This window comes from Talpa occidentalis, unplaced genomic scaffold (genome assembly GCF_014898055.3).
Source record: "Talpa occidentalis isolate TD23 unplaced genomic scaffold, MPIMG_talOcc4v2.1 talOcc4.6, whole genome shotgun sequence".
NCBI lineage: Eukaryota > Metazoa > Chordata > Mammalia > Eulipotyphla > Talpidae > Talpa > Talpa occidentalis.
The window spans coordinates 41,454,194-41,480,654 of NW_023604972.1; the positions used below are offsets into that span (position 1 = coordinate 41,454,194).

At 36.8% G+C, this 26,461-nt stretch overlaps 1 protein-coding gene across 1 annotated transcript in view; it reads right to left on the bottom strand.

The window, feature by feature from the left end:
- Positions 1-1,311: 1,311 nt before the first annotated feature.
- Positions 1,312-26,461, bottom strand: part of GC (GC vitamin D binding protein) — a 40,952-nt gene continuing 15,802 nt past the window's right edge. The window contains exons 2-13 of the mRNA XM_037529797.1: positions 24,485-24,554; positions 23,788-23,920; positions 21,119-21,330; positions 19,916-20,048; positions 19,523-19,617; positions 15,301-15,430; positions 14,099-14,301; positions 13,250-13,379; positions 12,687-12,784; positions 9,082-9,214; positions 5,323-5,377; positions 1,312-1,466 (exon numbers count right to left, since the gene is read on the bottom strand). Coding sequence (XP_037385694.1) covers positions 5,348-5,377; positions 9,082-9,214; positions 12,687-12,784; positions 13,250-13,379; positions 14,099-14,301; positions 15,301-15,430; positions 19,523-19,617; positions 19,916-20,048; positions 21,119-21,330; positions 23,788-23,920; positions 24,485-24,554 — 1,367 coding nt within the window. The 3' untranslated portion in view covers positions 1,312-1,466; positions 5,323-5,347. The remainder of the gene's footprint in view (positions 1,467-5,322; positions 5,378-9,081; positions 9,215-12,686; positions 12,785-13,249; positions 13,380-14,098; positions 14,302-15,300; positions 15,431-19,522; positions 19,618-19,915; positions 20,049-21,118; positions 21,331-23,787; positions 23,921-24,484; positions 24,555-26,461) is intronic.

Consider the following 26,461-nt stretch of genomic DNA (forward strand, 5'->3'; position numbering starts at 1 on the left):
GACTAATGTGATCAGGGCACATGTTCTTAAGGTTTTCTCACAAATCTTATAGAGCATGATGGGATTGAAAGTTGTCTCTGTTTGGTTCTTTGCTAAATGTGTTACATAGGGCACTCACCTTTATAGAGTTATGTTTTTGTGATATTTTTGATCAATGGTATCTATTTCTCAGAGTTAGTTTTGAAGTTTTGGAAATGTGAAATTTTGAAGTGAAAAAAGAATTTCTTAAAAATGTAAAATGTATAGGCTGTAGATAAGTTTGTTGCTTTTTTGCTTCATGGCATCTGAAGAACCCTTTATTTGAGGTTAGTTTACCATTTTGAAATCTTTGTGAGAGTTTGGACTGCACCTTCTACTATAAAAGCAACAAGTGGGGACAGGCATTTATTTCCTAGTTCCTGGCTAAGTGTTGGGTACCTGACCTTGACATGATGAAATGTTCTCTTCTGGGATTTATAATCTTGGAGTGACCAGGGATGATTTTGCCTAAAGGGATTCCTGTTAAATTTGCCATAAAATGTTTCATCTCTACCATATAAACCTAGATATCTGCCATGAGATGAGTTTTCATTCCATGAGGCAATTAACTATAAGTATGGAAGGTTTTCTTTGCTTTTATTAGTTTCAGAGGTATTTATCCTGAAAATATGATTTCCCCTCACCCCCCCACCCCCACAAATGTTGAGTTAGCAAGCTATCATTTTTTTCTGAGCAAAGATTCTTTGTACTTTGGTGGTGGCAGAGTGAGATATCATTCACTGAAGAGATGTGAACCTCTATTCCCTAAACATACACAATGTTGTAAACCAATGCTACTTAAAAAAAGCACTTAGAAAGAATATCATATTAAACTGAAATAGATGCTTTTAGAACTTTGTCTAGATTGCTCTGAGATATCACTCACCTTTGGCAAAAACAGACTTGTTCAGGCCACAAAATTTTTCTCTATGTGAGGTAGATACTAATTAATGCTATATAATTTGCAACTAGGATAAAGAAGGTATTCTCAGATTTTTTTTTTTTTAAAGAAGTGAGCTAGCCCAGGCTATTTATGGTAGAAAGCTGCCTAACTTTCCTTAATGGTACCTATTAAGTTTGAGAAATAATCAAAGTAATCAAGGAATGGAGTTTAATTTGTTGGTAATTCTAAAGTGTGTGCTTCCTGATATAAATCTTTTGTTAGAGAGTCAGAGAGACTTAGAAATAAGCAGGAACTAGTGAGGCTGAGGCTAATGGTGGTAACATCTTTGTGAAGATCTGAAGGTCAAGGTGATAGCATCATTCCCAGTAGCATTTATGGTTTGCATTATATTTTAAATTTATTTGGTGGCAAATCATCATACTTATCATTGTATGAAAATATTGTAGCTGGTAAAAACAGGGAGCATCCAAGCTGTCTCTCCAGGAGCTCTGGTTTTGCTTAGATTAGGGAATCATATCATTCCCAGTTGGTTCCAACTCTAGGTCTGTGAGAAGAATGGAACACGAGTTAGAAAAGCAAAGCAACAATCATAACCCTGCTAAACAGATAGAAGGTCACATTATTTTCATGCTCCTGCCAAAAATAAATTTATTGAGCATAGTTCATGTTTTTAGGGCCCACCTGATTCTTCAGGATAAAAAGTCTAAGAAATTCCTAAGATCTGCAAATAGAGCCATCACTATTCTGACAAGGTTCATTAAACATTGTCTAGTATTTTTTTTTTCCCTTTGAACTAATGATGTGTGTAACTTTCTGCTCTGAGAATGACTAATCCCTACTAGAGAGAAAAAAAAAAAAAAAGCAACTGTGTGGCCTCCAATCATGGAATTGAGGTAAAACAATGAGTGTGAGTATTTATCAGATCATCTCTATATTGAGGTAGATGTGTATCTTCCTTGATTTTTAAAAATTTTTTCTAAGACACAGCAGCAGGGTTATGTCCTGATTCTGTGTGTACCATGTGAGGAATTCTGTATTTCGTTGTCTTAAGCTGAGATGGAGACACAGTTATGTCTTTCTTACTCCGCCTCAGTTAGGTTGTTTTGCCTCTGCTGAGTGTGATTCCGTAACTTATAGCATTTTCCATCTAACCTGATTCTGTAGTGTAAGCCAACTCCATTATAGGTAGCCAACTCAGGGAATGTTAATTGATTGCCAAGCTTAAGGAAAAAAGACAACTGGGTTGTGAGCTTTATTAAGCTTTATTATTATTACTTTATTAATAGTAATTCCTTCTCCAATGGGGCATGGAAAAGTGGCCATAATAAGTTTGGGATGTGAAGAAAGATTGATCAAGAGGCCAGTTGTTTTCAGTGTGACAACTCAAATTTGTAAGTTTTCTTTGGTTGAGAATGAAACAGTTCAAACTGTTGACTGCAAGACATGAACTACAGGTCCCTAAGGATAGGAATATACTGAGACAAAGGATTCAGCTTCCACAAGCTGTTCAAATTTCTAAAGAGGGTTGGGTTTCCACTGAATAGTCAGTCAAAGCTATTTAAATAGTTTTAGGAACTGGAATGTAACTTATACACATATACTATATATCATGTACTATATACTATATATACTATATTCTATGTGTACCATATATATATATATATATATATATACACCATGTATATATATTTATACCATGTATAAATACTATATATACTATAGCTTGTAATACTGTATTACCTATTTGAAATTGGTAAGAAAGTAGAGATCTTACGTATTCTCATTATAAGAAAATGTTTTGTAACTATGTATGGTATGGTTAACTAGACTTAGTTTTGTGATCATTTTGCACTACATAAAAATATTGAATCATTATGTCATATATTTAAAACTAATATAGTGTTGCATTAATTATACCTTAATAAAAAGTTTCAGGAACTGCCTTACTCTAAATACGTAAATACGTGCCACTTTTGCTACTGGAGAGCTTACCTATTGTAGTGAGAGACATCATAGAAGAAAATGGATGTATTCTATAGCAAATGAAAACATGATGGAAAGACTGGTCTGTTTGGTGGGGAAAGGGTACAGGACTTATTTTGGAATCATTAACTCCTGGGTCCAGAGAAACTCACAAAGGGACTGTGTTTAGGGGCAATGCTATTGAGAATCTAAGTTTGTCCTGTCAGGAGCCCAAGAACCACAATTTGGAAACCTAATGAAATATCTGGGTTGAGCTATTATTAATCTGTGAATATCAAGTGCTCCAGCCTTATAGCCATGTGAGAAGGATAGAATTTATTTTTTCAAAATTGTGTAACTATTCCTGGTAAACAGTCTTGGTTGCACTTTATTGCAGGTTGAGAGGTAGTGGAGGTATAATAGGTAGTAGATAAAATTGAACTCGAGTGTCAATACAGGTTATTGAAATCTATGGAGAATATGTGAATGATTTTAGGACTTCCTTCCAGATGATCAAAATGTTTATGTGGTTTATAACTATAAACCAGAACAATCAGTATACTGGACTTTTGATCTGTCACTGAAAAATTGAGTTCACGTTTGACTTAGCATTAAAAATGTTTTTGAAAGTTCTTAGGTTAAAAAAAAGAACTCGAGATTCATCAAATTAAGGTTCTTTGCCTTGTATTTCTTCGAATACCCTCTTCTATTTCAATTTGATCTTCCAGAGTTTGAAAGAATATTACATGAAATGCCAAGAAAATGCCCTCTGAGTTCCTAAAAAACAATGTAGTTCAGTGAAAATAAACTCGAGTCAAAATTATCTTATGGCTTTCAAAACAGCAATGATTCTTACTAAAGCTTAAGATATCTTGAAGGGTGGGAAGTAAGGTAACTTTTGGGATTTTTGATTCTTAGAGTTTGGATATAAATTGAGATAAAGAATTTGAAACTTGAATTCATTTAAGTGAAGGAAGAGGAATAGCTTAGTAACAGATACCAGGGTTATTTTAACTACAGAATTTTCTTTAAACTCTAGAATTTTTATATGGGAAATAACTTGGATTTTGATTTTTTTCCCTCAGAAATTAGAGAACTTACTTTCCCTTTATGATGTAATATCTGTATGCCAAAGCATAAGAATACATTGATAGGGAAACTTGTTTTAGTTCAGCTTCATGTTACCAGTAGTGGTAGAAGCAGCAGCACTAACATCTTAGTCTCTATTTTCTAGACATATTATGTATTATTACTATCATTACAGGAATTCTGAGAGGATAGTATTGTAATTTTACAAATAAAGGAAATCAAATTTCAGGAAATATAAATAACTTAAGTTCACAAAGATCAATAGTTGAGCAGGGATTGTAGTCCAGATTGGGTGATTTCAAAAATGAATTTCCTTGGCCAATTCCACACATTATTGAAACACCTCAATTATGGTCTGAGATAACACAAAGTGATTGCTCTCATCATTTTCTTAATCTCAGAAGTAATCTTCATAATGAATACAATTGGATCTGGCAAGAAAATATTTTTGTTTCCATGTACACCTTCAATTTCAGGTATGAAATTTAAGATTTATGTCTCAAACTATTTTTTTTTTTTTTTTTTTTTAAGGATTTATTTATTTATTTATTTATTTATTTATTTATTTATTTATTTATTTATTTATTTATACATACAAGCACTGGGTACAGTCAGGAAGCACGGAAGGGTGAGAGAATTCACCAGAGCCAGAGCAGGGAGCAGAACAGACAGACTGACAAAATACACTGCTGAGGGGAGCAGCAGGCAGCAGGAGAGGTCTGCACGCCATGTGGGACCCTCCTCTGGTGGCCGGGGAGCAGCCAGGGATCGAACCTGTGCTGCAGAGGCTGCGGGCAGCTTCGCAAATCAGCACTCAACTGCTGTGCCACCAGGGAGGCCCATGTCTCAAACTATTTTAAGCTCTCAGTAACATCAGATAATTTTAAATGTGTGAAAAAGCAATGTATTAAAAAAGCAAATGGTAATGTTTAAATATTGCTTTAATTTGAAGAATACTTTTTTTTCTCCTTCTAAGACTCATGCTGTGTTCTGTTTAAGACTCAGTGAATCCTGGCTTTAAGCTTAGTTTTTTCTATTGAATATATCAGAATCTCTTAAGTGATCTTTGTTTTCTTAATCTTAGATGTAAGTTTGTGATGGATACATCACTAAACTAGAAACCTGGATTCTAGTTCTAAATGTTATTCTAGTTCTAAATGTTGGTCATACTTGTGAAACCTAACTTCTCCAAATGCTTAACATTCTTATCTGTAAAATGAGTTTGAGTCAATAATAATTAGAAAAAATAAAATGAATAGAATTAAATTAGAATAAATTAAATAAATTACATGATTTGTAAAATATACTATATAAAATTGGGTTCTTTGTTGCCTTTAAAAACTACTTACTTAAGACAATACAAATGATTCAGGACTACAGGGTGTTTTTCATTTCCACATCAATCTGAAATGAAAAGAAAGTATTGTTTAATTCATGAAGTATTTTGCTTGTAGATTACTAAATCATGCAAAAGGAAAACAAAATGCCAAAGCCTTGCTAGAGGAAAGGATTCTCATCAAAATGCAGTTTTATGCTGAATTTTTTATTGACCACTCTTCACATTTATTTAGTTTTACATTGTCCCTGTCCTTGAAGAGTTTACAAGCTTCTTGGAAAAAAAACAAGAAAAAAAAGACAATAGACTTTAAGAAATGGTAATTATTGGGTGTTCACAGAATGTTAAATGACAACAGGGAAAAAAAAACAAACAAGGAATACTGGGAAAGGATTCCCAGAGGAAGTGATATTTAAATTGAATCCTGAGTCTTGTGAAAGACCTAGTCGGCCTAAGGGGAGTAAGGATAGTACAATCCAGAATGAGTCATATGCAAAGGCTTTGAGGTAAGAACAAGTTTAATGCACTTGGAAAACCACCAGATGAGCATAAATCAAGTACCAAAATCTCTTAGTTTGTTAATAAAGAAATATTGGACTTCAACTTAGAAACAATGGAGAGCAGTCAGAGGATTGCTTATTAAAGGGTTGAGGAATTAAAGGAGATATCAAGAATGAGATTGTATACTATATATACTACATATACACTATATATAGATTTATACTATATACATATATTCAAGAATTTGGCTATAAGAGGAGGATAAAGAAAAATAATGTGGGAGTAGTGTCCAGTGCTAAAGTATCTTACTTTCATAAAGAGGAGATAAATAGCTTAAATTGGACAGGTCCAATATAAAGAAAATAATGAAGCAAAAGCTGAGCATAACTTAATGGAAGAAGATCCCAAGGAAGTGGGATGAATGGCATTCAGAGTGAAACTTCTGACCTGGTATTATTTTACCATTTATTTATTTATTTTTTATAATAAATTTTATTTTTATATTTTCATTAATAATTAAGTCTTTTGGTATCAGTATTTTGCTTTTGTCTTTATTAGCTAAATTAGGGCTGAAATCTAAGACAATGGCATAGAAGAAAGTTACAGTCTGATGTGGAATAAATTATGTAGTTTTCTTAACTCCATAAAACATCTCTCATTCAACCCATCTGTAAAATGGGAATTAAAATATTACCTAGCATTTACAATTTTTTTAGATTTTTCATAAATACATACACGGAAGGCTTTTAATATTCTGCTTAACATATAGTAGTAATGAGCTTAATGCAGCTGTGACATTGGGGATCATAAAATCTACTTTTCTGAGAGATGTGATGAACTGCAGGTGATGTGCCAGTTTGCCTGAAGTATAAGAGAGAAGGAAGGGGAATGAAGGGAGGTGGTAAGGGATGAGAAAGGAGGTTAGCAGTTATTTGCATCTGAAAACGAAAGCATCACCCATGGAACAGGGAAGGTACTAGGTGAGGCAATCTGAGTATGAGACATTTAACAAAATCTAAAAACAAGACCAGGTCTACCTGCAACAGACCCACTTCTCCACTCCTTCAGTCTGCATAAAGATTTAGAACACCAACTGCTGGCTGCACACTGGGGTTTATAGGAGAAAACCAGTAAACTCGGATGCAGTAAAATGGCTATTGTAATTAACCTACTAGCATTGGAAATAAAAGGACTGGTGGGAAATACCTCTGTGTTATGCATAAAGTTAAAAATGATCTGACAACTATGCAAAGGGAGAAGACAGGAGGAGGGAGATAGGAGAAGCAGAATGAATGAGGGAGCGACTGGATTGGAGGGGAATTAACATTTAAAGAAAGATGAACCCTAGAACTAACAAATTAGGCGTGGGGAGGGAAATGGGAAGACACATGAAAGTTCTGATGATCTCTGAATTGGGAGTAGATTGATGGTGTCTAAAAGAAAAATTGTAACTGAAAAATGACTGCATTTTAATGTAATTAAATCTTTTTAGTTTTAGAAGATATTCTTATGATACACAATTGGACCTTTACTAATTCTGTGTTACATTTCATTTTTGTGTGTTGTATTAATGCAAAATTTTGTAACTTTTATAATTAATATAGAAAATAAGGTAGAATTCATTTTTCTTTTTCTTTTTTTTTAAGATTATTTATGCATACAAGAACTGGGGTGCAAGCCAGAGGTGCAGGGGGGGAAACGATTTACCAGAGATAGAGTGGGGTGCAGAATAGGCAGATCTACTGAAATACACTGCTGAGGGGAGCAGCAGGGGAGATAGGAGAGGTCTGCTGCATCTTGTTGGCTGCTTCCTTGCCAGCTGTGGATTGAACTGGTGCTGTAGTGGCTTGCAGTAGCTTGATATTGCTGTCTTTAACCCCTGCACCACCAGGGAGGCCCAGGATTCATTTTTCTGAAAACATTTCTATCAGTTTCTCTATTAATACCTGTATACATATGCATATACATAGTATGAAATTAAATTCACAAAATATTTTCCCTCACACTGTGAGATGGGTTCTTTCTACTATATTTTTCTTTTCATTATGAAAAGATATTACTAGATTACAACCTACAGATTGAAAAACAGTGTCCTAGATTTGCTGCCTGTATGCTTTTTAAAAAGATTTATTTATTTTTGCATGGAAGAACTGGGGTGTATGACAGAGGTGCTGGGGTGAGAAGATTCCCCAGAGACAGAGTAGGGAGCAGAGCAGGTGGAATTACTGAAATACACTGCTGAAGGGAGCAGCTGGAGAGACAGGAGAGGTCTGCTGCACCTTTTGTGGATTAACTTCCTGGCCAGGGATCAAACTCAGGCCATAGTGGTGCAACAGGGTGGTCCCCAGGAAAGGGGGAGGTTTCCTGCCCCACCCAAGGGAGGGTGGAGCTGAGCAGGAAGAGGAGAAGCTACAAAAGAAACTGAGGAAGGAAGCAGGATGGAGCCTGGCCGAACCCATTTAGAATAGGCAGGTTTGCGGGGTTTTGGGCTGCCCCTCTCCCTGTCCTATAACAGTGGTAATAGAGCTGAGACTTAACCCGTAAGCCACCATGGAGGCCCTGCCTGTATTCTTAAATTCTTTTGTTAATGTAAAGCCTCATAAGTTTTGCAACTGCCTCAGTTTGCTTTTAAGTGAGCTTAACGTGGAAGCACTTTTCTTTTTTTCCATTGTGTAGGGTAAAGAAAATATCAGGCTTTTCTGCCCTTCCGCCATCAGGATAGATGATGGATCCTTGTCCTGAATGCATGCCTGATGGCGGGCACCTGGAATAGGGTGTGGGCATAGGTAGATGGGATTCAGCTGAGTTAAGACTGTGCTTTTAAGGGCGGCGTCACGGGGACGCCAGCAGCAGCCGCAGCAGCAGCAGTAGAAGCCAAAGTAGCAGCAGTAGAAGCCGAAGCAGAAGCCGAGAAGCAGCAGAACGAACGCCAGAGAGCTCAGATAGAGTGAAGACTTGCTGGGGGCTGGGAGGCCTGCCAGCCTCCCAGCCCCCCAGCCAGCACCCCTGCCTGCCATATGCCTGGTGAACCCCAAATAAAAAACCTGCAAAAAACTACTGAGGACTCTGACTCCTCCTTTATCCGGTCTGCATGGGATCAGAAAACCTGCACTGTGGCCAGTCCTGCCCTTACACATTGTAAAAACAACAGTTATAATAGCACTAGCACCAGGAAAAGTCTGCCACATAATGGCAGTTTAGTAACAAATGAATAAATGAATATGTTCTTGAAACACCATAGAGTCACAAGTGAAGGACCAGATTTTCTTACCTCTGAATCACAGTAGAGAGGAGGTGAATTTATGGAACAGCACTTGGAAGCAAAGTCTGAGCGCTTATCAACCAGCTCTTCAAGTTCTGTGTCTGTGGCATCAGGCAGTTTTGCTCTTAATCGGTCTGCGAGTCTGAAAAATTGTTTTTTTGCTAGACTTTACAAGATGTATTTTATAAAGATTGCTAATGCAAAATGATAACTCCTTCAAATTTTACAATAAAAAATTAAAATAGAATTTTCCTTGTCAAAAGAATGATTTTCAGTGATTTGAGATTGGAAAGTAAAATCTTCCCCTGTAGAGATCATGAAAATAAATGTACAAACTGCTACTGAATTTGAATTCTAGCCCTTCCCCTTCCATTTACACAATCAACATGAATGACTACTTTTGTTTCGCTGGCCTTCCATTTTTCACTCTAGTTCTCGATTTCCAGTCCCATTAAAGTATTTCTCTTACTGAACTTAAGCTAACTTTAATATTTTTTCTCTTTTCTATTTTTATATAATTTCTCTTCAGTTTCCAACTTTTCAGCTGGCTATACTGGAAAACATGAAAAAAGGGTAGGAAAGGTTGGCTCTTGTTTTTAACTCGAATACTAACAATCCATCTCATTTTCAGGATGCTAGGATCATCTTGAATTCTCTTGAGTCTTTCCCCATTGGAATTGTCAATAATGATAGCTGTTTACTTCATAATGGACAACTCAGCCTAATGCTTTGATTTCCTCCAGGAAATACTTGACAACCCAGTAATAGGCAATGAGAGGTGGAAAGACCCAAATTTATCCAGAGTTTAGACAGGCAAGGTAGATGCTTAGAACGAACAAGAGGGTAAGAGGGCTAATGAGTTCATGAAAGTTTTGTGGAAATAAGTTAGTCCCAGCTGGGAAGGGAGGCAAGTCTGACCTCATGGAACTCAGAGGATGGAGGGGGATGAAAGAGGAGTCAAGACTTCAAATCCTTATACTCAGTGTTCTCAATCTTCACCAGTTTCATAACCCTGAATGTCAATTCTATGATTTCATCTGGAATTGAGTGTATATTATCACTCAATTGCTTCATGTAATCCTGCAGTTCAAAAATGGTAGGGAACTTAATCTTGCATTACTTGTTTAACATTATAAAGTGACTCATAATATTCTGTTAACTATACAATTAATTTCCTGGTAACTAGGAAATAACCATTTTGAACTTAAGACTTAATTTTCTTTTAGAGTTTTGCTAAGGTTGAATTCATGAAAGTCATCAAATGTGGTCTCCTACATTTGGGATTCTTAGAACAGTCTTTTGTAGAGTTTTGTTTGTGCTTACTTGAAGCCTATGTTATTCAAGATGATTTGAAATTAATCTCAGACTTTAGATCCATCTAATAAATGAGATAGTCTTCTCAATTGAGATATTTTCTAGGAAACCCAGTAAAACTATTTTTATGACTATGGCTGTTATTGATTTTTTTTTTAAAGTTTATTTATGCATACAAGAGTTGGGGTATAAGCAGAGATGTGGGGGGCTAAGAGGAATCACCAGAGACAGAGTGGGGAGCAGAACAGGCAGACTGACTGAAATACACTGCTGAAGGGAGCAGCTGGAAAGACTGGAGAGGTCTGCTGTGCCATGTGGGTCAGCTCCCTGACTGGAGATTGAATTCATGCTGCAGTGGCTGTGGATAGCTTCATAGTGCTGACACTTAACCCCTTGCATCACCAGGGAGGACCTGGCCTTTATTTTGATGTTAATACTTCTTTTTTTTTTAATTTTTAAAGATTTATTTATTTATACAAGCACTGGGTACAGTCAGAAGCACGGGAGGGTGAGAGAATTCACCAGAGCCAGAGTGGGGAACAGAACAGGCAGACTGATGAAGTACACTGCTAAGGGTAGCAGCTGGCGCAGCAGGAGAGGTCTGCGCACCATGTGGGACCCTTGCTGGCCTGCTGGGATCGAACCGGCACTGCAGAGGCTGCTGGCAGCTTCGCAGCCCAGCGCTCAACCACTGCGCCACCAGGGGAGGCCCTGATGTTAATACTTCTTTGTAAAGAAAAGCTTTTTCCATTTAATTGAGAAAAATTACTATTGTAAAACAATATTGATGACTAATTAGCATTTGTATTTCCAACGTATACAGAATACTTGGTGATGGGTAATACTATACTTGATTGAAAGTTTGGATTTATCTTGTCAGATAATAAGTTACAAAGTTAGATAACACTTTTGCCAGTTTTGTATTTTATCAATTACTTATACTGTTATTTACAGATAGCTTTATGGCATGAATGTTGATAAACTGTGGGCTTCTTTTATCTTTTTGGTCAGGTGCCTGCAGTAACTTGTATTTTTGTGGCTATGTTCTAAATTTGTGGGATCCCCACCCTTCCTTGTTCTCAGGGCTGTTGTCTTGGTGCCCAGCGTTTCTGCTGGTTAAGTTAAATGTACTGTCAGGCAGGGACCCTCTAAACAAGGGCAAAAGTCCTGGAATTGGGGGGAAAGGATGTCCTGAACAAATTTCACAAACAGGTTTTTACGGACTCTAGCTCCACCCCAGACCAAAGAGATCCAAGATAGCAAGAACTACAAATCCTATAATGTCTTCACCACCAAAGGGAGGATTGCTGGCGAGGGTGGAGTTAAGCAGCCAGGCTTGGTATATAACCAGACATGTGGACTTTGGGGCCTCTTCATTTTTTGATGGCTTTCAGCATGCTATTGGGGTCTCAGCTTAGCAGAACTGGTAGGATGCATTCACCAATTTATGTCTTTCTCTTTCTGGGTTATTCCTTTCTTCATTTTCCCCTTTTTGTAAATAAACCCTGTATTAACCTTTTTTTTTTTTTTTTTTTTTTTATGTGTGTGCCTACAGTGAGTCTCATTATAAATCCCTTTTAAGCACTCGGGTGAGGACCCACAGTCAGGTGAACCCATTTCCCATTGGGGTTGCCCTGTAACAGTATGAGGAACATACTGGGAAACCAGTGTCTGCTGAAAACAGCAGGCAGATATTATAGCCTGATTATCAAAATCAGCTAAAATACCTTACTTGTAAAGATTGACAGTAAGCTAGGTAAAAATAGCGAATTGAGATAGTATGTTTTGATTAGCAGGAACTATGGAGCCCCACAAGCAATAGCCCCTGGTCACTCCACCTTAGCTTGCGCCAGATGATAATGCATCACTGATAAAGCATCCCCAATATCACATCCCCAGGCATGTACATTCCCCATGCACTTTCCCACCTTCTCCGAACCTGGTTCTAAATAAATACAAGACAAACCTTGTACCGGGGCTGTACTTTCTTGGTGTACGCTGCTTCTCCTTCTCACTGCTTCACATGGGCTTTGAGAAATCTCTTATCCCACTGCTTCCAATGTTGCTGCTCTGCTAGGTGGCACTAATTGATCTCTCACTGGATATACATGATATTTTCCCCTCAGAAAAGAACTTTCTTCTTACACAAATTTTATGTTCTGACTACTTCTTAAAACTCTTTTACTTTTACTTCTTTTTATTGCTCACTTAGCCCATCTTAATTTAAACTATGCTTTCAGATCACAGTGCAAGACTGAAATAGATAAATTTGGAGAATATAGTCAGAACAAGTCCCTTACTTTTTCTTGTATTCAGTAAATGTGTTTTCTGAATAATCTGCACATAGTTCTTGTCCATTTTCAATGAAAGAAGATAATTCTGTCTTCAGTTCAGGGCCCTGTAAGAAATCAAAGTTATTTGTCTCGGTAAATTTTCCCAGGAGGCATTACAACAGAATTCTATGTAGTGTGTCAATATGAACAATTTTTATCTATACCAGGCATTGGAACACATTTTCTGAAAAAGTCAGATAGTAAATATTTTAGGCTTCAAAGGCCATATATAATCTGTTGTATCTACTCAACTCTGCCATTATTGTAAAAAAGGCAGTCATAAACAATGCATGGTTGAGCATGGTCCTGTTCCAGTGAAGCTTTATGAACACAGATATGTGAATTCACATAATTTTTATGAGCAATGGAAGATTAATCCTTGTTTTTAAGCCATTAAAAAATGTAGCACCATTCTTAGCTCACAGGTCAAATAAACACAGCACTGGCCCAGATCTGGCCCATGAACTGCAGTTTACCAACCCTTGATCTACATACACTAAGGTTGATGAAGAAAATGAGGCAAATTGTACCTTAGTATTAAAGCAGGCAGTAGAGTCTTCAGAGTGGCAGCATTCACGAAGACTTTTCAGGGTTGGCACAAGTATTTTACTGAGGAATACTTCTGGAATATGAGTCCTCCTACTTAATTCAAATGTATACCTGGCATTGGAGAAAGAGGAGATAATATTCTTTAACGTGCATAATTTGTGTATATATCATACCTTAAGATTTGATATCTGTTACAAGCAGAGAGTACCTGGTTTCTGTCTCTTAATTAAAAATAAGGAATTTAGCCCAAACTGAAATTGATTCCAAATAAAAGGTTTTATATTTTAAAAAATCCTCATTGTAATGCAGTTCGTTTGAAGCTATTTTATATAATACTGAGAAAGCTATGTATGCTGTATTTGCATAGGTATATATTAACATATCTACTTGAAATATGTATGGGTTGTGCAACTATAAAAACCTTACATAAAACATCACTCTTTTCATAGAAAGCTTTTTTGTGTAAATAGATATGTGTAATTTCTTCCAATGTCTTATCCCCTTGCTGTCGATGCACTTATAAAACCAATGAGTATTTAGACAAATGGAAATTAGAGTGGCAGCCCAGTATAAATTCGGTCCTCTGATGTTGGTAAGTGATTTTCAGAACTGATAATTTAACCTACATATGAAATATTTTTATGCCAAGAGTATGCATATACTCATCGTGTTCCCAGTGTATGCAACCCAGGGGGTATTTCTTAATTCTTTTCTTAGTTGAATAAAACAGACAAAGATTTTTAATTTCTTTCTATTTGATTTCTAGCTTATTTAATGTTAGTGAATAGCAATACTATCAAGAAATAATTACTCAGATCCACTCTACTTACTGGTCTATGATTGTGGTGCTGTGTTTACCACAAACATCTTTATTTGTGGGCAACTCAACTTCTGGCAGCTCGGGTGATTGGGCCGCTGGCATGAAGTAAATGCACACAAAAACATCCATTGGTGTTTTCTCTTGACAGCAGTCCTTAAACTTAGCATCTTTTGTGGATAAGTTGTCACAGATTTTTACTGTGTGTTCAGGTAGCTACAAAAGTAATTGTAAATTTGTGAATTGTTAGTGTTCTGATTGGTCTAATTAAAAATACTGAAGATTTACATAAGCTCACAAACCTTGGCATGGTATATATAAAATTCAGTGTGAATGCTCTTAAAAAGTAGATTGTTGGACTATCTTTAGAGGGTAATTTGTAAGTATGTGCTTATAGTCTTAAATATACAATTTGACACCTAAGAATTTATATTCAACTGTGGGTGAAGGGAAGATTTAGCTACAAAGCTATTAAGAAGCAGTATTGATTAAAATATTGAAGGTTGGTAGGTACCGTAGATATATTAGCTAAATAAAACTCATTACATATAAGTCAAATTATGGGAAAACACCTATTAACATAGACATTCTTAATGGAAACATTTATTCCTAAAGAAAGTCAAAGACCTGTGGAATGATCTTTACCTAAAAGTAACTGTTCCAATTAGTATCTACTAGTATAAAGTTCATGTAAATAAAAAATGATGAAAAAAATTGATGACCATCAAATTATAATAGCTATAATAAAAACATTAATAGCTTCTAATAATGTAATGGTTGCAGTGCTATATAATAAGACTTTATGTGCTGACGAAAATGATCTGTAGCTGTATTATCCATTATTATTATGCATTTGATATTGGAATAGTGTGACAGAAGAAACTGAAGTCAAAATTTTATTTAATGCTAATTATAGTAAACTTAAACATACAGGGCTAGGATATACTGCCATGCAAGTAGAATAAGGTGTTGGGAATCAGATAATCTGACCTATGTGTGAACTTTGCCACTTCATTATGTGATTTCAAATTAATGATCCATGCTAGTCTTCTAGGTTTTTTTGCAATTATAAAGGGATTTTAATAATATATTACATTTCATAGGATATATGTATGGATTCATTGAGATAATGCATTTAAAAAGGCAGCTTCAAGGGCTTGCCACTCAATATATGGTATATAATGATGAAGGGCTTGGGGACCTGGATTCTCTTACCTTCTTGGCCATGCAGTCCTCAGTGTTAGACTCACAGCACTTGGAGAGGATTGTGGTAGCATCTTCTGCTAGTGGCAAAACATCCTTCAAATCAGCAGTTGGCACTTTTTGTGCTAATTTTATGAGATGGCTAAATAGTTAAAAATAAACATTATCTTACATTCTCAATTTTCTTGATTTCATTATGAGTATATGGTGTGGAAGAATAATACCATAGTTCAACTCTGTCCTCATCATCTGTATGGCACATACCTGCTAAGTGATGGATCGTAGGTGCCAAACCTGTACTCAAAATTCAGTTATCCTCAAGAATCTTTTCATTTTTTTAGGACTGATGATGTCACTTCTTTTCTGGTCAGGTCTACATAGTTGAAGAATGCCTTAAACTGTTAGATCTTTTTTGTTATTTAAATTCCACATATGACAGCTCATGCAGCGTTTATCTTACTTTGTCTGACTTGTTGTATTTAACATAATATGCTGGAAATAATATTCCTTTGTGTATATGTATTCCACAGCTTCTTTCTCTAGTTATCTGTTAATGGGCATTTACTTAGGTTGTTTCCATATATTAGCTATTGTAAATAATGCTGAAATGAATATGTGAACATTTCTTTCAAGGGTTAGGGTTTTTATTTTCTTTGGCTAAATCCAGAAGTGGAATTGCTGGATCATATTATATACATAATAATATTAAAAATAGTTTTAGTAACATATAATAAATTGAAAATATTTAAATTGCATATTTGATAAATTTTAATATATGTACACACTCATGAAACTAACACCATCATGAAACTGTCAAGCAAATAGACTGTGGTAGAGGATTATGGGTGCTTTGGTGAAAGAGGTGTGAACTTGTATTCTTAAAACATATACAGAGTTACAGACCTACATTACCACAAAACAACAACAACAAAAGATAATGAGTATATCCATCATTCCCCCAAAGTTTTCTTATTCCCATTTGTAGTCCTCTTTTTCTCCCCTCTCTGGACTCTCCTTTGCTTCTTAGACAGTCACTGGTATGCTTTCAGGCATTAGTTATGTTTCTAGGATTTTGTTTGGATGAAATCATATAGGATAGTTGTATTTATATTTTTTTGAGAAACTTCCATAATGTTTTGCATAATGACTGCAGCGATTTATATTTCCACCAGCAGTGCACAAGGGTTCCCCAAGACATTGGGTAGTGTGAGCATCCTAACAGTGTTTTTCTAATCCATGAGCACAGGATGGCTTTCCATTTATAGCTTCTTCAACTTCATAAATATCTAGTAGTTTTCACCTGCTTAGCTAAATTTGTTTCTTGATGAAACTTATTCCTATGTATTTTATCATTTTTGATGTAATCGTGAATGATAGTGTTTTCCTAATTTCTTTCTTATGGTTTGTAAATGTATAGAAATCCAGCAGATTTATGTGTTAATATTTGTATACTTCAGTTTTACTGAATTTGATAGTCCTCACTCTTTTGATGGCATCTTTAGTGTTTTCTACTTATCATACTATGTCATCTGCAAATAGTGATATTTTACTTCTAATTTGGATGCCTTTTATTTCTTTTTCTTTCCTAATTGCTCTAGCTAGGACAATATTATGCTATATAAAAGAGGCACGAGTGGTCGTCTTTGTTCCTGATCTTAGAAGAAAAGTATTCAGCTTTTTTTTTTTTTTTTTTTTTTTAGATTTATTTATTGATTGATTGATTGATTGATTTATACATACATACATACAAGCACTGGGTACAGTCAGAAGCGCGGGAGGATGAGAGAATTCACCAGAGCCAGAGCGGGGAGCAGAGCAGGCAGAAGGACCGAAGAACACTGCTGAGGGGAGCAGCGGGCGGCAGGAGAGGTCTGCGCGCCATGTGGGACCCTCCTCCGGTGGCCGGGGAGCAGCCGGGGATCGAACCAGCGCTGCAGAGGCTGCAGGCAGCTTCGCAACCCAGCGCTCAACCGCTGCGCCATCGGGGAGGCCCAAGTATTCAGCTTTTTAACATTGAGTGTGATATTAGCTGTGGGCCTGTCATTTGTGACCTTTATTTTGTTGCAATTATGTTCTCTCTATATCAATTTTGAGTATCATAAATGGATGCTGAATCTTTTTTGTTTTGGTATCAACTATGATGGTCATGATTTTTATCTTTTATTTTGTTAATGTGGTATATCACACTGACTAATTTGTGGATATTGGCCCATCATTGCATTCCTAGTATGAATCCTACTTGATCATGGTGTATGATCCTCTTCATGTATTATTGAATTGGTTTGCTAATATTAGGTTGAGAATTTTGCAACTAGTTCATCAGGAATATTGGCCTATAATTTTCTTTTCTCATCTCTGTCTGATTTTGGCATCATGATATGCTGACCTCATAAAATGATTTTGAAAGAGTTCATTGGGGGGCAGGCAGGAAGAGTTTGAGAATTGATATTCTTTGAATGTTTGGTAGAAATCTCTAGTGAAGTCATCTGGTTCTAGATTTGTTTGTTGAGAGGTTTTTAATTACTGATTCAATCTCATTACTAGCAAATTAGGAAGTCTCAAACATTTTATATTTAAAAAAGTAGCAGGTTTTTTTTTTTTAAGATTTATTTATTTATATAAGCATTGGGTACAGTCAGAAGCACGAGAGGGTGAGAGAATTCACCAGAGCCAGAGCTGGGAGCAGAACAGGCAGACTGACGAAGTACACTGCTGAGGGGAGCAGCGGGCATGGCAGGAGAGGTCTGCACGCCATGTGGGACCCTTGCCAGCGACCAGGGATTGAACTGGTGTTGCAGAGGCTGCGGGCAGCTTCGCAGCCCAGTGCTCAACCGCTGCGCCACCAGGGGAGGCCCAGTAGCAGTAATATTTTTAGATAAATACCTATTCATTTGATACTACTTCCTTGTAAGTTTGTATATACTAATGCAAGTATAAATTAATGATAGTTATATCTTATATATGTGATTTTATATTATAAATTCTATAGCCTATTTGCAAAATAAAGAAAACTGAAGGGAAGGTCTAGTGAAAATACAACTTAGTATTTCATAGTTCTAATGGAAGATTTTTTTAAAAAGACAAAGGAGGGCCTCCCCGGTGGCACAGCGAGTGAAGCGCCACACTCTGAAGCTGCCCACAGCCTCCTCAGCGCTGGTTCGATTCCTGGCCAGCCAGGGAGAATCCCACTTGGTGAGGCAGACCTCTCCTGTCTCACCTGCTGCTCCTCTCAGCAGTGCCTTTGGTCCGTTTGCCTGTTCTGTTTCCTGCTCTGTCTCTGGTGAATCCTCTCACCCTCCCGCACATCTAACCTGTACACCGGTTCTTGTATAAATAAAAATGAATCTAAAAAAAAAAAAAAAAAAAGACAAAGGAAAGCTTCCATCAGGGAAGCTTGGGACCTTGTCCCAGCATGAAATAGATTCTTTCTTTACCATGTGAGGGTAAAGTTTATGGGTCAGAGTAAAAGGAATCAGTGTCAACACTGAAAAGATGAAACAGGTAAATGAACAGACAATTCACCAGAGGATATCCAGAAGGACAAAAGATATATAAAAATGCTCATTGTCACTTATAATAAGAGAGATGAGATTAGAACTACAGTGCAATACCCTCTCAGACCTGTGAGAACGGCACATGTTAATGAGATTCCCAGTGACACAGAGAAAAGGAAGCCTTTTGGTATGAATATGAACTGGTACAACCATTACAGAAAGCAATCTGGATTTACCTTAAAAATTTTTTAAAAAATCAAAGCGAGTTACAAATAAAGTTGCTAAATAATTAAGATAAATTCGTGAAGGTTAGGAAATGTATATAACACAAAATTTCATATCACAAGTAGAATTCAAGAAGTCTTATCCCAAGGGGGAAAGTGCACAAAGCAAATAACAGATGAAAAAAAGAATAATCTGTTTTTTTCTTTTGTGTTTGTAATATGTGCTAAAATGAATATTGAGGAAATTATGTCTAGTGTCTACCAATTTTCCAATATGATGAGTATATGGAAAAGGTTTATTAAAAGCAAATCTTGTGTTTTATAATATGTGCTTGTTCTTTATTGTTTATATTCTGCATAGAGAAAAAAAAAGAACTGGGCCATATTTTTGAGGCTTACTGGAGCATAAAATTATAAAATCTCATTACAAATTTTTTCTTTGAGAATCCTAATTTGGTTAGAAAGCACAGAATCAGAATTAGATGCCTAAAGTTGTTGATAGTGTTTAACCTTTACCTGAGCCTTGATTTCTCCTTCCCATAAGCAACATGTTGTGAACAGAGTCGATTTGACATTGTGGTGAGAAGTGATAAATGTTTAATCTGGAGTCTCTAGAAATTAAGGGAGAAGTTCATTAGATAATAAAGATCCATTGCAATGTACAGGTATAGCAAAAGACAACCATAAAGGTAATGATTGTTTTGGCTAGAAAACTGAATTCTGACCAAAGGAAGTTATTGATATTTCTTTCACAAAAGTGCTATGTTTATTTCTCCAATTAACAAAATATAAAAGAGGCCTTTTACAAACTTTCATTGACTCTGAAATCTGACCATTTCTGTTATTTAAATGGAATGATATCAACAGAAGATAAAAAAATAACTGTGTCATAGATAAAATGACACCTACCTCTTTCAAAAAGCAAACAGTTGGATTTGGTGAGGTGCAGCAGGACCCTACCATGGAGAGATAACTCTTGGTGTAGCCGACTAACAACAGCAGAGGAGCTTGTCCATAATTTTTGGAATATTCATATATAAATCTGTGGGAAAAATATCAGCGTTGGTCAAAACATTAGTGGGAAGCAAATTATTCTGATGAATAAAATTTAATATCTAAAAGTACTAAGGACACAGAGAAAGGAACATTACGTTAATCATTTTTAATCAATATTTTCTCTAAAAACATAGGTACTTTAACTCCTATGTGGATTACTGGAGAGAAGTGGTCATTTGTTGCTTAAATCATTTACTGTCTACCAGGTTTATGACTCACAGTAGTTGCTTATTTATGTTGAGAACAAATGTAAAGGAGTGTCATGGATTTTCCTTTTATTGTCTGCCTCAGTTAACTATTTTAGACAATCACTAGGAATATGTTTAATTGTTTGTTAATCTTTTTAATATTTAGGAGCATAAGCCCCTTTGAGTCTAAAAGAGTCTCTGAAATGTTGGCAAAACCCTCTCTGAAAACTTAACAGGATGAGTAATCCAACCAATTTTTATAAAATCATGACCTGAATTTCATATTCTTAAAACCAGTTTAAATGACTTTATTTTTGGTTTTTGATCTATATATTACTTTTTCTATTATCATAAATTGATTTTACATTCTTGTTGGTTTTTATGACCTTCCAAGACTAATATTAAAAAACAATGTATAATCTGGATCCTTATGAATGTTTAACATTGAGAAGTTCAAAGTAATATGTTTATTTATGTAGTGCAATGTGTCATGTTCATAACTATTTCTATGGACACATTGTAGAAAGGAGAAAATTAAGTTCAAAATGTGAATAGCAACAAAATTCGATCAGATGGAGTATATATTCATAGCATAAGGGGACTCATAACAGCTGTTTTCAAATATTTGAAAATACCATGTGGCTACAGAATCTAAGACTGCTTCAGTTAATAGAATTGGGAGTGGGAGTTTGGGAAAGTTGATTTTGTCTGAGAAAGGCATTTTTAATTATCAGCACTGACAGAGATGCACTATATTGGGTGAGAGTCAAGTTGTGTTATACAGAGCTGTCTGGGTTGTTGTAGAGGTATTTGTAAAGAGTGGGGTGAGATGAGACACATTTTTTCTATTTAAATGAAAGCTGCTTACTGCTCAGCAAATCCCTTGGGATCTTTCCTGAATGCCTCACAGATTTCATCATTTGTTGGCTCTACATAGGTAGGAAATTCTTCTGGCTGGTGCTTCAGGGCAGCCATACAGAGTTTCCGTTCAAGGCCCTCCCTGGAACAACATTCAGCAGTTCCCGGGTGCACTGGGTATGGAGTGTCACTTTCACAGGATCTGGCAGACAAGGCTGAGGTCTAGAATGAAAGAAGAAAATGTCCACTCATGTGCAAGTTTCCAGGCTTGTAGTTCACTATAACATCTTGTATGTTTTATTTTACTTTTTTTAAAAAAAGATTTATTTATTTATGCATACAAGAGCTGGGGTACAGGCCAGAGATGTGGGGGGTGAGAGGATTCACCAGAGACGGAGTGGAGAAACAGAATAGGCAGATTGAGTGAAATACATTGCTGAAGGGAGCAGCAGGCGAGACAGGAGAGGCCTGCTGTGCCATGTGGGTAGCTTCCAGGCTGGGGATTGAACTTGAGGCTTCAGATAGCTTCAGAGTGCAGTACTTAACCCCTTGTGCCACCAGGGAGACCCCTTGTATGTTTTATTAAAATAACACTGTTTTATAGTATTATATAGATTTCAGGTACATAGCCTTACAAATCAATCTGTATATACTATATTATGTTTGCCACCAAAAATCTAGTTTCCATCTATTACTATACAGTTGGGCCCCTTTTACTTGATTTACAGACTCTCCATCCTTTTTGGTACATCTTGGTCTTTAAAATCTCATCAGTAATAAACTGTGCATGCCGAAGGCTGCATGAGATGATTTGTCAGCATGACAAATTGCATAATTATAGCTATATGCAAGTAGGGTCTTATTTATGTTACTAAATGACTCTCCTCGGAGTAGGATAAAAGTATAACCTTCATTAATAGGTAGACATCATTTGCAACCATTTGAGTTTTTATCCCCTAGCCCAGTGTCTCTTCAGGATGCTATTAGCATCTTTGGGGTGAAGGAGATCATTTGAGAAAGCTCTGATAGGATCTTCCACTTGCTCTCTGCTGCAAATATCCCTTGAGAATGAGGGCCTGCCTCTGTTTTCCTCCTTTCTCTTTATTAAATGAACAGGCTCTTAATGTTTGACTGCTTTCATTTGCTACATTGGTTTGAAGCCTCTTACCCAAAGGTTCTTGAGCCTACTTTTCCATCAGAATTGGAGTGTATAGAAACAAATACCTGGGATGCACAACACAGAAATTGTACTCAGTAGGTAAAAGATGGGATTTGAGGATCTGTTTTTCCAAAGCCCCTAGGCTTATTCTTGTGTGTGGCACAGGTTGAAAAGCACTGCTGCAATTTCATTCACCACCTCAACACTGTGATACTGAGAATAGACTCAGTCCCAAGTAATTGTAGAAACAAAATGTTTCCCCTGCAAATATGATGTTTGGAATAAAAACATTAGAATAGAAGTAATTGTTAGAGAAATATTTGGGGATTTACATGGGACAAGTACTTTGACATTCTCACAATTTTACATTAGTCATATTTTTGCCTTAGGACTTCTAAAGCTATCAGTTAAGGAAAACAACACATGAATAAATTATGCAAATCAAGAATAAGTATCTTTTCATCGTTTTGGTCCACATCTTTCGTTGAGCTATCAGAATTCTTTTAGGAACTTTTATTTTAATACCTGCCTTTTCAGTGACGCGTATCCTTTCTATTTCTTTACGTGACAACTTTTTTGTTTTCCCCTTTATTATCTCCTTTCAAATAGTTTCAAAAAAGGAAGTATCAGCACATTTAAAATTGCCTTAAACAAATAGGAGAGGTGTTATGCATAAAAAAATGTCAGTGCCATCTATATCTTTTGAATTCTAATTCAGAGTTTATCAAGGGGTTGGTTAGCAAATATGTGAAATAAAATAGAAATAAAACTGTATTCTGTTATTTTGATCATGGTTTGTAAATAATAGGAGTTTGAAAAATAACTGGTATTTATGAGCTTGGTGGTGGAAGAAAATGATACAACTCTTAGAAAGGCAGGACCAGATAAAACAATGAATGGATACGCTCTGTTTCTGCAGACTGTTGCAGGCTTGAAAAGGGAAAATTATTTGTCAAGGCCTTTGTCAAGATGCATCTAGATGTCATTTGCATCAGGCCTGTTGACTGCATTGGCAAATTGCTGCTATGCCTATCATTTAACTTTTTCAGCTACTATTACTTCATTGTTTTAATACACACACACACACACACACACAACACACAACACACACAGTTTAAGAAAGAAAACCCAGAACCCAGTATATGTATACACAGCAACATTTGAATCCCAAAATAATTTGAGGGCATCGTAAATATTCTGGGGCCCTTGGTACCAGTTTTAACAAGAGGATACAAATATGGATCTGAGTAAGTTTTTAAGATATAGAGACTGCATTAGAATTATTTCAAGAGGTTCATTAACCATAGTTGCCTGTATTTTATCATTTGAACTGTGTAGAACTAATGGGGAAATTGATTTCATTATGCTTGAGTTAATATAGGGCCAGAGATCATAAATTTGGTTTCATATTTCCCCCACACTTGGAGTAAGTGGAACTGCTGTCAAGATGTGACATAGAAACCTATCTTGACTTCCTTTGAAGGATTGCTCTAGAATTGGCCAGTCACAGAACACTGTACCCTAGTGTCATAGCAGTCAGGATCAGCCCCTTCAGCGCAGCAGTCTTCTGTGAAGGAGACAACTTCATTCACAAGATGACTGATCTGTTCAAATGTGCCACTGGGGAATTTTCTGCTATATAGAACCATTGATCTGAAGAGAAGAATAAGTCAATGTATTAATGAGAACTAATTTTTTCTACATTGTGCATTTTAAATATGAAATCTCATTTTTAAAAGGAAAATTACACATATTTTCTTACCTATTTATTGGAAAGAATATGAAGCTTAGTTTAAAAATTAGTTAACATTCTAGGTAAATATATCTTGTAAAACAATAGATGTTGGACTTGGGTTCCATCAAATCAACTTAATGGTCTCTCTTCTCTCTGCCTCAAATGAACCAGTTTTGTACCTCATAGACTTTGTCCAAGTTGCATCATGTACTATTTTTCACTTTAATTTACCTTAGAAAACAATGCTTATATATTGTCTTAACTCATTAATAAATTTGCTGGTAACAAATTCTTAGACCATAGGAATGATAATTCAGCAGAAATCTTTGGAGGTCCTCTACTTGCCTGACATCTCTGCCCACACTGCCTTATGTTTCTCCTCTTAGCAGAGATCAGCTTAGCCCGCTATGCTGACTGGAAGTTACCACATAGTTTCATTCAAGTCAAGTGACCAAGAGAATGGGTAAATACCTGATACTTACAAAGATCTGAAGTCATCTTTTCCCAGAATGCTCAATTCCTTGCAAACTTTATCTTTTTCGTAATCTCTGCCTATAAAACGGAAATAGAAAAACTTACATAGTTTTTGTCCTAATGGATGTTGCATTAATTGTGTGTGTAGGAAGGGAACTACCACAGATCTATCCATAGTGAAAACAGCATTTTGTTCTTCACTGTCTATATGCAGTTTCATTTTTGGGTGCCTGTATGGTTTTCTCACAATGGATCAGAGGTTTATGGAATACTATACAAATTAATGGACAGGATTAAAAAGTGAAAGTATTTAAGTTAAAAGATGTACGCCAGAAATTATTGCTATCACGATCATTCTTAGGATCTATCTTTATAATACTAAAATGTGACTTTGTATCCCCCCCCTTCTTCTTGGGCTCAGTTTCAGCTAAGACCTCAAAAGAAAAAAGAACCAAAAACAAGTGGAGAATATGTCTGCGCTCCAAAATAACCCCACAGATGCAGGGCTTTAAAGGCTGTGTAGGAGAGCATAAGGGTGTTTTCACCCTTAGTGCATTACCCACCTCCAGAATATAAGGGAAAGACTAGAAATTTAGCTGAAAGAAAAGATGGAAATTAGACAATTTTTTTTTAAAGATTTACTTATTTATACAAGCACTGGGTACAGTCAGAAGCGCGGGAGAGTGAGAGAATTCACCAGAGCCAGAGCGGGGAGCAGAACAGGCAGAAGGACCGAAGTACACTGCTGAGGGGAGCAGCGGGCGGCAGGAGAGGTCTGCGTGCCATGTGGAACCCTCCTCCCATGGCCGGGGATTGAACTGGTGCTGCAGAGGCTGCGGGGAGCTTCACAAACCAGCGCTTAACCGCTGCGCCACCAGGGAGGCCCTGGGCAAAGTATTTTTGAGAAAGTTGGTAATCCAGTTTGTGATACTATGACAGGCATCTGGTTCAGACTGGAGAAATCTAAAGGATGATTAGTTGGCTAAGTGGCCTTGAGCAGCCAAGGAGAAGACCTTTAGTGGGAAGCTGTGCTGTGGCCTGTGGATCTGACATAGATCAAATAGGAGAGGAAGCTGCCTGGAGTAGTCTGAAGTGTAGGCTTTGCCTCTGCATAAATGACTATCTGGAGGGCAGTGGGACACCATGTGCAGAGGCAGACAGCTTGAAAACCAGAGAAACAATGGGGAGTCTTAAATTTTTTAAGTTTTTTAAAATTTTTTTTTCAATATTTATTTATTTATGCATACAAGAACCGGGGTATAGACCAGAGATGCAGGACGTGAGAGGATTCACCAGAGACAGAGTGGGGAATAGAACAGGCAGACTGACTGAAACACACTGCTGAGGGGAGCAGCAGGCAAGACAAGAGTGATCTGCTTCACCATGTGGATTGGTCCCTGGCTGGCCAGGGATTGAACTCATGCTGCAGAGCTGTGGATTGCTTCATAGTGTGGTGCTTAATCCCTTGCGCCACCAGGGAGGCCCTTAATTTTTTTTTATATTATTTATTTAATATTTATACTTCTGGGTATAGGCCAGAGGTGTGGGGAGTGGGGGAGGTTGAGATGATTCACCAGAGACAGAGTGGGGAGCAGAACATGCAGATCTACTGAAATACACTGCTGAGGGAATAGTGGGTGAGACAGGAGAGGTCTGCTGTGGCATGTGGGTTAGCTCCTTGGCTGGGGATCGAACCCCTTGGCCACCAGGTAGGCCTCTAATAGTCTTGTGGTGCCAGCTGGATGTGAGAGATCCATAGGGATAATGGTGACAATCTCTCCAAGTATGCACAAGGAGAAAATGTCAACTGTGAACATGTCCCATATCCTGAGGGAAGGAATAAAACTAAGCCACCAAGTTGCCATGGGATTGGTTTTTCCTGTTGCTTACCTCTCCTGCTAGCTTTTACCTTTCCCATGGTCAAGCAACTACTAGCAGCCTGAAGAATGGGAGGAAGACGAAAATAGGCAGAGGAAAAGAGAGGA